The sequence below is a fragment of the Paramormyrops kingsleyae genome, chromosome 1 (genome assembly GCF_048594095.1).
Source record: "Paramormyrops kingsleyae isolate MSU_618 chromosome 1, PKINGS_0.4, whole genome shotgun sequence".
NCBI classification, from domain to species: domain Eukaryota; kingdom Metazoa; phylum Chordata; class Actinopteri; order Osteoglossiformes; family Mormyridae; genus Paramormyrops; species Paramormyrops kingsleyae.
The window spans coordinates 66,809,461-66,821,145 of NC_132797.1; the positions used below are offsets into that span (position 1 = coordinate 66,809,461).

General features: G+C 42.3%; 1 protein-coding gene across 3 annotated transcripts; it reads right to left on the minus strand.

Moving 5' to 3' along the window:
- Positions 1–631: 631 nt before the first annotated feature.
- LOC111849180 (rac GTPase-activating protein 1) lies at positions 632–9,884 on the minus strand. Of its 3 annotated transcripts, none has more exons than XM_072718108.1 (17): positions 9,739–9,884; positions 8,174–8,238; positions 7,523–7,725; positions 6,995–7,131; positions 6,830–6,902; positions 6,612–6,665; positions 5,815–5,913; positions 5,144–5,273; positions 4,919–5,067; positions 4,286–4,450; positions 4,116–4,211; positions 3,781–3,979; positions 2,442–2,547; positions 1,933–2,065; positions 1,537–1,663; positions 1,362–1,473; positions 632–1,007 (listed from the first exon to the last, which is right to left on the minus strand). In XM_072718108.1, exons 2-17 carry the CDS (start codon positions 8,232–8,234, stop codon positions 953–955), a joined length of 1,899 nt encoding a protein of 632 aa, XP_072574209.1. In that variant the 5' UTR covers positions 8,235–8,238; positions 9,739–9,884; the 3' UTR covers positions 632–952. The 3 variants fall into 3 exon arrangements, with proteins under 3 accessions (XP_072574209.1, XP_072574208.1, XP_023677654.2); XM_072718107.1 differs by lacking the exon at positions 9,739–9,884 and adding an exon at positions 8,561–8,719; XM_023821886.2 differs by lacking the exon at positions 9,739–9,884 and adding an exon at positions 8,449–8,552.
- Positions 9,885–11,685: the final 1,801 nt, after the last annotated feature.

The window sequence follows — 11,685 nt, forward strand, 5'->3', positions numbered from 1 at the left end:
ATTTTGTTTTTTGCACATACGAAACATCTCCTTCTGGAGCAATGGAAAATGCAGGCATCAGATTTGGGCCTAAAGTTTTTCATGTTTCTTAAAGCAAATGATTGTGAGTGGGTGGGTGGAGGTGAGGGAGGGGCTTCTTTCCCATCCATTTTAGCCGGCCATCTTGCCTTTGATATCAGAGCTGTTTTCACCTTTTTACCTCACCCCGCTCTCCTGCTTTGTTGTATAGAATCACCGAGCATTACTGCCATAGGGCACTCGCATTAGGCAGCAGTCTGTACACTGCCTTACTGGCCAACTGCAGTAGCACCATCTGCCTTGTTAGAATTAACACAACAGCTAACACTTCGCTATGTTACCCCAAACAAAGCAACGTTCATCTAGCCTAACTTACATACTCTGAAAATACTCATCAATTAATAACATAAAACAATCATTAGTCTTTTTATCATAAACATTCATTTTAGACAGTAGGTTGTGCAAATGTCCTGACTGATACTTAGGGTTCCTTAATGCTGCATTAATTCTCCCACACAATCTGTTAGTGTGAATTCTGACAGCATCATCACCAAACCATCATTGTGAAGTTAATTAATCCAAAGCTGCCATGTGCAAGACAGAAACATATTCATGCATTTTATTCATTTATTTTCATCTTGAAGTGCTTTAAATCAGTTCAGTGCTTTCCTACAGTCAAATATGACTGTTTAGAGGAGTTCATGTCAAAATCTAGTTAAAAATGCAACTCTGCTGTTTAATCTTCATGTGGGCTGCATTTAACTGCTGTTATTCAACCTCAGTTACATAATGGTCCCAAATAATATTCAGAAACTGACATTACCTCCATTTCCCAAATACTCAATTCTACACACTTAAAACATTTTCATCCACTTTTTTTCTGTAATAGTACATTATATAGTAATTAAGTCTGTTGAAACTAGATTAAAATAAATTAGCTTGGCGATGTAAAGAATTTTCTCTTGCTTATGTCCATCTTGCTCTTGTTTCTGTGAATAAAAAGGTGTATAGTTAAATTTGTGCTGAAAACTCATGTTTTTCTGTTGGTTTGTTTAATGGAAGTCAGGCGTTGCTGCAAAACAGTGGTGAACATCAGATCAGATCAATTTCGTTAGTTTCACACTCATAATAAGAAATAAGGCTTCAGATAATGGGTGGGAACATTATGTCCCATATATAATTTAAACCCAACTTCCTATTGGTTACAGCAATGATTGACAGCAACAGTAGCCACATTGAGATTATGAAAACATCACCAGCATCCATTACCATGAACTTGAATTATGAGCTTTCCCTACATTGTCACCACTTATTCAAAGAAGATATTTTGTTAAGGGTCTTACGTGTTATTGAAGGCAGTGCCTAGGTTCTTGAATTTGCCCCTGAGAGCCCCACTGCCAGGAATCTTATGGCATTTGCTCAGCTCCGGAGAGGTCAGGGGTCTGAACAGGCGGTCTAAAAGAGAGAAGCCGTGTTAATTACAGCATGTGCATTTAATCCTGCACGAGTAACACCAACCTCTGTCTGTGTTGTTCGTATCGCTATTGAGGTTAGCATCAATCACTGACGAGATGACCTGGTCCCTCTCGACCACCACAAGCTGCTTCCAATAATCCGTGGAAAGAGACAGTAATCGGGCCACCACCTATAGCATGAGAAGCAAAACCCTGAAGATGATGGACATAAGTTATGACCAGCCAATACAACCCCCTGGACCTCAACCCCCCACCTCACCCTCCAAGGTCAACCCAAAGTTACACCCTTGGTCAAGCCAGCCAAGCAAAGGTTCAGTTCTGAACCAAGGACTTATACTGCACAGCAACAGTTTGGGGTCACTGAGCCAATCCTGAACAGAAAAGCAATTAGCAGCAACAAAACAGATGGAGAAAAAGTTAAGTGCAGCTGAAAACCTACTTTAGACTGTGCATTTGTGTCTTTCATGATAGTCCGCGGGGAAGGTTCCATGGTGCCATGACCGACAATGGTGGGTCCAAATACCCGGGACAAGTTATTCAGACCCATCTGACACCGAGGGCTCCGCATAACTCTGTGGCAAGTCATGCAGAAAAATTAGTAACAATAATAGTCACCATTCCCTGGCCTGCATGTGCAAGAACTTGCAGCGTGTAGAAAGCTCACGCACACATGCACACCAGTAATGCATGCCTTATAATATAAATTTAGCTAGTACCTGATTTGAATGTGAAATAACAGAGGAACAGTAACTCAAAAGCATGCATTCACTCAATCTGTAAGATTTATGCCAGTAATTCAGACACGATAAAGAAGAAAAACACATGGACATCTAGGAAGTTAGCCAAGCAGTAACAGAAGCAGGGATGAATCGGATGCCAGCTCTGTCGCCCGCTATGCTCACGGAGATCCTCACTGAGTTCTGGTGTTTTCCTGCAGTCAGGCCTTACTTCTGCAGGTGCAGCATGAGAAAGGCTAGCGTGTCCCTGTTAGCCTGCGGCAGGTCCCCGACGGCCTGGAATATTGCCGCGGTGCTGTTGTCCTCGTCGTCAATGTCTACACGACAAACAAAAAAACCTGACTTTGGACACAGGTGTGGGAAATCCCCCCCCCCTCCCCCCCAAGTTCTGTCTGCCAATTGCCAGAGACAAACAGACGGGACCTGGTGATTCTCTGAAGAATTTACACACTTCCTCTACAAACCGGCCAGCAGGGGATTGAGACACTTAAGCAAATTTTTTAAAACCCCCCATTTTGATTTATAATTTAAAACTGCAGAGCTTATGCCCTGGGGTCTCCCCGCATCCACATTATCAGTTGCGAGGGGGGGGGGGGGGTTGGTGGCAACAGATTTAGTTAAAATAATGCAAGCTGCAGAAGCGTCCACCCATTCATTGCATATTTTCCGCTCTTTATCTTGTGTTTGCATTATTGTGTTTGTGGAGTTTGCATGTTCTCCCCGCGACGTTGTGGGATTACCTCCAGGTACTCCAGTTCCCCCCCCCACCCCAGTCCGAAAAACATACTTAGGCTAACTGACATTACCAGATTACCTGTAGGTGTGCGTGTGAGTGAATGGTGTGTGAGTGAATGGTGTGTGAGTGTGCCCTGTGATGGGTTGGTGCCCTGCTTTGAGTCCGTAGTCTCCAGGATGGGCTCCAGACCCCCCCCAACCCTGAATAGGATAAGCAGTTTCAGAAAATAGATGGATGGATATTATGCATACAGATGAAAATAAGCCCTAATTGTTTTTACAATGAATGCAACCAGCAAAAAAAAACACAAGTAAAACAAAATGGTGAAAAGACCATTACTGGTTTGCATAGGGCATATGCACTGTCCATTTCCTGCACACAAAAGGTTATTAGTACACCACTTATCATACAGCTACTGATCAATGCTATTAATCAGCTTCAAATAAGTATTAGCTGCACTATAACCTTTTCAAGGTAATGTAATCAGATAGTACATTAATGGAAGTCAGTTGTGATGAAGAATACTTTACAAAGGAGAGGGGATTTGTAAGTCTGATGAGTTTGACAGGGAACAAATTCGGACTGAATCATTCGGCCAATCAGGAGGGAAGGTGGTGGGGTTTAACTCCCTGCAGGCTGCTGAACAGGTGGCTTTAGCATCCTGTCAGGTGACTAGCAAACAGCGAAAATGAGCCCGCGGGCTTCCCCACGTGACACACAGGCAACCTGCATCCCAGGGCTCAGGACATTCACAGAGGCGTAAAACTGGAGAATGAGTCGCCCGCTGTTTGGTGGGAGGGGGACAGCAGCGTACCACAGGCATCTATGAACGTCTGGTGCAGCTTGAAGGTAACCAGAGGCTCTTTAAGTTTCCTCAGGAAGTCCTTGAGGAGGCCGCAGACTGCATGGATCTCGTCCACCTTACTGAGCGCGAGCGGTCCTTTCCCAAGGAGGTACTTCTCTCTCAGCTCCTTCACCAGGCGCTCACCTCCAGGCACGCGGTAAATTCCCCTCTGTACCAAACAGTAAGACAGGGGGACATGCTGGGGGCAGGAGGCTGCAGTGGTTAATGCAGCCCTTCTTTAAGAAGGTCAAGTTGAGGTTTCATCTAGGTCACCTTAGGTTTCATGCCAAAATATAAGCCATTACCTCTTCCAGTCCTCGCTTTTCTATTTCGTTGACACACTGCACTATTAGTTGTGGAATCCGAGGATGGGTGGAAGGAGCAAAACTCTCCAAGACATCCTGCAGGTGACATGAGATGAACCAGAGAAGTGCTTTGGGGAAGGCCAAGTGAAAAGAAGGTTCGTCCTACACACCTCAGGGGATTTCTGGATGGGTCCTGGGACTGTGAGGGAGCAGGCCTCGGGACACAGGTGCTTACACTCCGAATGGGCCACTACTCTGCAGTCCCGGCATTTCAAAGCCACCTTCCCGAAGCGGATCCTCTTTCCACACGCTACACACACTTCAGGTCGGATAACCTGAAAGAGGCAGGTGTGTGTATAAAGCCAAAACGTCACCCGTTAGTCCCACTGATGACCCTTACTGCTTACTGATTACGTTTTTGAAAAGTTATGGAGACAAAACGAAAGTGAGAGTCCATTCTTGAACTACACAAGTAATCTGTTCTACAAACCCTTATGCAAGTCAAATTATACGCAAGTCAGATTTACCCACCTCACACCATTTAACACACTTTACAGCACAAGACACATAAGTCAAAAATACTAGTAATATATACTACAGAACGCATTTCAAATAAAAGATGGTTAAATACTGTATTTTCACTGTAAATTTACTTAAATTCTGTACCTGCGCATTGCGTATGTCATCTTTTTGCATTATCACTTTTATAAATTCTACGTATCTCGTATATGTTTAAATCCAAATTTGTGTAAGGCAGTTTTACATAAGTCAAGAGCAGCCTGTATTGTAAAAACGGGCCTCACCGTTTTGGACAGAAAGACATGCTGTACGACTTTGCCCGCAGTGGGAGTAAAGCCCTGCTGCATATTGACGTCTTTCACATCGCAACCCACTTCAGCGATCTCGCTTTCAGCACTTGTCTCGTCGGTGGCAGCCCAAACAGACGTTTGCTCTGAGAGGCAGGAATGAAGTCCCTCTTTCAGCAGGTTAGAGTTCAGCTCGTTCAGGTGGAGGCGAAGGGACATTACCGGTCGCTTGGGGGAAGTGCTGTAGAGTCTTGGAGGCCTCAGCCTTGTCCTGGGTGATGTCTATCACCATGTGGATCTGAGCGCCGTTCTCAGGTGTGGTAACTGATGCCGTCACAGTGGTTTCGATCTCCTAAACACACACATACAGACAGCAATCAAACAACACTTCTGCTAATCTGCATGCTATTCAGGTGAATCCCCAATGAAGAACTGGACCACAGCTGAACCAAGCGGGGACTTGGAAGGACAAAGAATGTCAGAGGCAGAGACTGGGTGGGAGAGGGGGATTGAGGCAAACGCGGGGCCATGACATTTTTGGCAAGCGAAATGAGCTATGGAAAGGTGATGCTAGGTCATGGGTGTGGGACCGATAGATGAGTTCTCCAATGGGAGGTGACATCATGCTATTCCAGCCAATGTAGCTGAAGGTTTCAGCAGCAATGTGGCCAATTTGGGTGAGAGATTCCAAGGCTCCTGGTAGGTCTACTTTTATGACTTTATTCCAAATATTTAGTGCTCTGACAACATTTATCAAGATATGTTGATGTCACTTCCAAACTCTGCCATCCTGGATACTGTAACCATGCATGTTACATCACATGAATTTATGGAGTGTATATTTCACATACCCTCGCATAACAGAGCTCTCTGTAAGATGAAGACCTGCTTACCCTCTCAGTCATCCGTCCACCGAGCAGGTCTCCGGATCGTCCACTGCCTCGCCCACGTCTCTGGACAGGAGGGCCAAAGCTTGGGCCCATGGATGACCGCTGGGAAAACCACTAGCCAAGTCAACATCATTTAAGAACACATGACTGGCCAAGCAATTCAGCAGGGATCTGGATGCCATTATTTATACTTTCGAAATGGGTTAAGAGCCCCTGAAACCTGTACAATACCAGTCAAAAGACTAGCCTACTGAAAATCATTTATTTTTTAACCTTGTGGTATGCTTAAGGTTATGTAGTAAGTGTACAAGTATAGCCTTGTGAACAAGGAAAGAGATGGAGGGCTGCAACAGATGACCTGACATGACAGATGACCTGACATGACAGATGACCTGACATGACAGATGACCTGACATGACAGATGACCTGACATGACAGATGACCTGGCCCCCATAATCCCAAAACGCTATAGATCTGGTTTGGGATGAGTTGGATTGAAGAGTATAAGCAAGGTAGCCAACTTGGGCCCAGAACTTGTGGAAACTCCTTCAGGACCGTTGGAGAAGCATTCCAGGTGGCTAGATCTGGAAGCTTGTTGAAAGAACACCAAGGGTCTGCAGTGCGGTCATGAAAGCAAAAAGAAGCTATTCTGAAGAGTCAACAACTTGAGAAGATTTTGAGATTGCCTCAAGGCCTTTCATTTTAAGGTGAATAACATAGCTAAAATAAAGACAAATGCATTAAAAGTGTTTCCAGACATTTGACTAGTACTGTGGTTAATAAAAAAAACATTTTCCTACCCTTTTCTCCCGTGCTCTGGACTTGTGGGGTTTAATCACGGTTGTGTCCAGATCCTGTGTTAATGTAAGTTAGTGGAAACTGGTGAAGGTTACTGCATTTGATCTAACTTTAGAAAGATTAGCAAATGACAATTCCCTCCATCACAATCACCCCCGCTCATTAAATCTGTACACTGTCCAAAGAGTGGCAAGTGCAGTTATGTCGTATGAAATCATACCAGGTCATCGTCACTTCGGTCATAACTGACATCCGAGTGGAACAGGAAGGAAGATTCATCGATAACTGATAACCTGTGGCCAAACAACAGATGAACACGCCCCAAAAATTATTCTGACAACAGACGATATGACATAAATAAAAGAGAAAGCAGAGAACCCGTTACCGCTTAGTCTTCTGAAGAGGTAACTGTGCTCCCCGGTGATTGATGTTAGCTAGCACGGATCGCTGTTCGTCATTCAGACAAGCACTCGACTTGCTGTCGTTAACCAGTATCTCACAAATCAACTGCATCTGCCGCTCCTGTCAAAGACACACGGAGGTCAAAAGTCAGCCACCCATCCTGTTGATATAGGAACTCCATCAGAAAAGACTTTCACGATAGACTCATTTTCAGCTACACTAAAATGTTCCATTAGGTAATGTTTAATTATGCCAAACAATGTTACAAATTTGATCCATCTCTGATTATTTTAATAAATCACATGAGCAATGTCATAGCTGCTCCATGCTGGCGTTTGGAGTTTAGTTCATTCTACCAATCCATTATGTCATTATGGCTTACGGTAAACAACAAAATGTAGAAGATATTCCTTTTTCAAGAACTGAGAAAACATTTATTTTCATTGTGCAAACAGTGATTCTGATCTGACATTTCAGCTTATATTGCAACAAGTTTTCAAGTATGTCTCACCAAATACTGATAGTCTGCCTCAGCTTTGTAGCGCTTTTTGATTTCCACGTCCACCTGGTTCCTGGCGTGCTTCAGCTTCACCTCCAGCGAAGCACGGGCCACATCTGCCTTGACCAGCAGGTCTTTGTGCCTCTTGAGCTCCAGCTCAGCCTGTAGCCATTTCTTCCTAACGTCTTCATAGGTCACCACAATCTGAATAATCTCTGACACATACGGTTGACAATCTTGCTTGTGGAAGAACTTTGTCTGTCATCAATTTTTGTGACCACTCGACTGAACACATCAGAGGTCTGGCAATGTTGTTAAACTGTACCCCCCACATTTAGACAAAACAAGACATACAGCCGATCAAAAAATGATGGCATACTTCTCCAAAAAATAACATTACAAGCGTTCATAAATACAAAGAAAGGGGACTCTAAACATTTGCAGGTCAGTACATTTACAACATCCAAAAGCGATTTTGTATAAACTGAATAAGCCTCCACAATCGAATTGTAATTATGTTATTTTATTTGCGATTGACTAGTTATTATCCATGTTTTCCTACACGGAGAGCATCACAGGCCAGGCACACGTGGATCTTGCGGCGGCTTCTTTTCAGGAGCGTTAAAATGACACCGGATGATTAATCTCCCTAATCGCACTTACCGAGTTCATCGCCGGTTTTTTGAAGATACAGGCTCAACAGCTCTCTGTCGAGTTCCCCCATCGCGCTGCAGTAAGGGAGGCGTAAAAATCACACGTTGCCAGGACTTCACACTGAATAAATTCCATCTTATTCGATTAAGAATTTTTTTTTTTTAATGACCGATTGCACAACAACAACGTAAGTTAAGCGGCGATGTTATATAAAATTTGATTTAATGAAACGAAAACATGTTTCACCGGTGTTATTGGATGGCGTAATAATTCGATTTTAATACCTAGTATTATTAATGGCTTGTAAATAGAAATCGCACAAAAACAGAGCTATAAACGGGGCAAGGTTTTTGTAACCACTCATGCAAACTACTTAAAATCCTTCAGTTCACCCACCTCCAGCACTTAATGCGTACAAGTCTCACCAGAAGTTACTGAACGTCTCAAAGCATAAAGATGCGCATGTGTAGGTGAGTTAATCAATCGGCGTGTTTTCCGGTGCGCATGTAGACGATTAGAAGCGCGCTTACCCCGCATATAGCTCGTTACTTAACATATAGGCCTATTTTGGCCCATTGTGTGTTTCGATCACTCTTTTATACCAAGAAAAGTCCTTATGGTAAAATATGTAGGGTTTATACAACCCTATTTACTTTTCTGTGGCAATATTGCTTTGCATTAGGGGCATTCTGCGCCTGACTAAAAATTCTTAAAAGTTCAGATTTAGCTGAAAAATTATTAATCAGCGATTCCGTTTGTAGTTTTTCCCGCAACAGCCTTCTGCCAAGAAGTCGCCTTTAAGTAGCTGAAGACAAATAAATACAAAAAAAGACTTTAACGTATTTTATCTCTCCAGACAACACATTCGTAGTGTACATTATCCATTACATGGATTGTCTAGACAAATTTATACTCCCAAACAAAATAGGAGTTGTATGCGAGTATCCTGTTTTTATATAATTTTAGGACGTCATCTGAAATTCTCCAGCTGCCTCAACGTAGCTGCTGTCCACCTAACGAAACTGTCAGTTTAAGGTCAGGTGCATGCCATAATTAAAAGCTTTCGCAACGTGTGTATTACCTTCTCATGCTCAGATCCACTTAAAAACCGTTTATGCTTGACGGATAAGTGCAGTTTCAAGTACCCGTCTCTTCAAAGAAACATTGTATTGATAATTCCGAGGTGTCTTTTTGAGAGGTGACTGCCCGAGAATGCATATAATGACTTAGATTAAAAGCAATTACCTAAGTACATATTTTTCCGCCGTGATGCGACCAAAACATGCAAATAATGATTTTAATGACTGCTGAGAGTGCCCTTGAAAATTATGCATGATTGAAAGCGAAGAAGCTTTGGTGCTCAGAGTACTGTGCACGTCTCAGATTTCCGTGCATATACGCGTCGATGGGGACATATCCCCTGCTGACAGGGGAAGACCGATTGATCCTTTACCTTACACATCATCATTTTGTTTACTTGGTACACATAAGGCTGGAGTAAATAAGACGCGTGGCTTTGATTTGAAGCAGCTGCCTCGTGCTTGAATATGTGTTTATATTTATATACGACTCACCCACTCCTTTTTTGCAGTGTTTTTATGCCGGAAGTTGTAGTCAGTTAAGCAGCTCAAAGGGGCATGGATACGCGCAATCTTGCAAACTAAAGGGAATTTTAAATCTGATTTATCCAACTGGATCTAACCAGAGTGACTTGGAATATATAAACTGTATAGGCACAGATGCAGGGAGGGGCTTCACACCCCCGACTCCAGAAGTATGAGACAGCAGTGTGACCCACGGTATCTACTGTACATTCGCATGAGTCCTCATTTATTCATCCTACTTCATCACACTAAGCACATTGATATGTAATATACGCTTTTAACTTATAAAGAATCACAGAGTTTTCCTAACAAATTCTAGCAACACTATGTTATTAAATATTGTATAATATATATTTTATTATGCATAATCATTAAAACTTTTAAATGTTCCCGAATTTTATTTGTTTCCTTAAATATCGGCAATTTCCGTTATCCTTTGTAGCAAATTCTTCATGCCCACTAGAGGACACCCTAAGTATTCGCACACTGGCAATATAGCAGTCAGAACAAGGGGGGCGTGCAGTCCTGATTACGGCCATTTGAGCAAAGCCTTGTCTTGTTCGGTTGATTCACTATGGCTCAGAGAACTTTACGCCTCTTTATACCGGTATTAGTAGTGTCAGCTGGTGATTCACAATGTCGTAAATGCTACATTAAACAAACAAACAGTTAGTGTTAGTGATCCTACTGGTGCCCAAGTTAATTTTGCTTAGCTCTTACAACCGCAATATCGATAAACGCCCTTCAAGACAGACGTAGTTAACCTTTTTCTTATGCTAAATTCCCAAATTAAATACATATATGCAATAAAAATTAAGTCTTTTAATTTGATCAACCATCATTAAGGACGCAATTCTTGAGTAGGCATCCATCAGTAATCCTGGTACGCAATTACTAAGTTACTTAAGAAATCTAGATAAAATATGCCACCCTATTTTTTTTTCTTAACCCAAAGCAACAGGCGTATCGCATAAGAATGAGCACTTTAATGGACGCTGTACGGCCGGAGCCTACGCCAAAACCCAAACTGGAACACAATGCAATCAGAAGCAAGAGAGAGACCCAATGAATGTTCCGCAGTATATGTATGGTTGTGCGGTGCCCTCATTCCCGCTATTTCTGCCCGATGACTGCCCTATAATAAACCTGAATAACCCTAGTCCTCCAGCCGCTACAGTACATATCATATTGTTGTAATTAAGGAAATGTGAACTTGTAGTTAGTGTTAAGACACCGACACAACATACTGTATCCGTTTTATAACAGGAAAAAAATCTGCAATAAAGTCAATGTGTTACACGATAGAATCAGCAATCAGTGGAGAACAGTACTTGGTGTAGGAGAAATAAACCAGATTAAACAAGAATGTTTCCAGTTGATAATTTCTTGTTATAATTAATGTCATAAACAATGACAAATTACTTTATTTATAGTTTACTACATTATTAAGACATCAGATTCGAAAGGACTTGGCTTTTTCAATCATTCATCAAAGTAATACGTTTTTCATAAAGTATGTGGATTTTATCCTAAAAGTTCTCATTTTGGAGATTATTATGAATGGCATGCTGTTTATATGTATAGAGCATCCTAAACTCAACATTACACTAATTTTACTTAAGCAGGGGCATCTAAAATCACAACTTCGCTTAACTTGCCAGAGGTGTGGTGTTAGAGTACAATTTTGCACAAAATGCACATGTTTACCTAGGTTTTGGTTTGACTGGTGCTAAAACCAATCAAATGTGAGATTTTGTAGGCGGGCAGTTTTGCTTGGAAAAACAACGCTTTCATGTTGCTTGGTCAAAATACGCAAAGCAAGCAGAGTGGGTTGGTGTTTTCAAACAAAACAGGTTTGGGTGTAGGAGCCAGGTCCATGACCTTGATGACATTTAAAATAAAATACTGCACAGCATT

What these genes read in the sequence shown, in the direction of transcription:
- LOC111849180 (XM_023821886.2), bottom strand. Translation starts at nt 8,528, where the DNA reads ATGAGTGGTTACAAAAACCTTGCCCCGTTTATAGCTCTGTTTTTGTGC. An exon ending in ATGTCTTTCTGTCCAAAACG is followed by an intron (nt 4,451 to 4,918) that starts GTGAGGCCCGTT and finishes TGCCTCTTTCAG; the next exon opens with GTTATCCGACCTGAAGTGTG. An exon ending in GGCACTGCCTTCAATAACAC is followed by an intron (nt 1,008 to 1,361) that starts GTAAGACCCTTA and finishes TTTTATTCACAG; the next exon opens with AAACAAGAGCAAGATGGACA.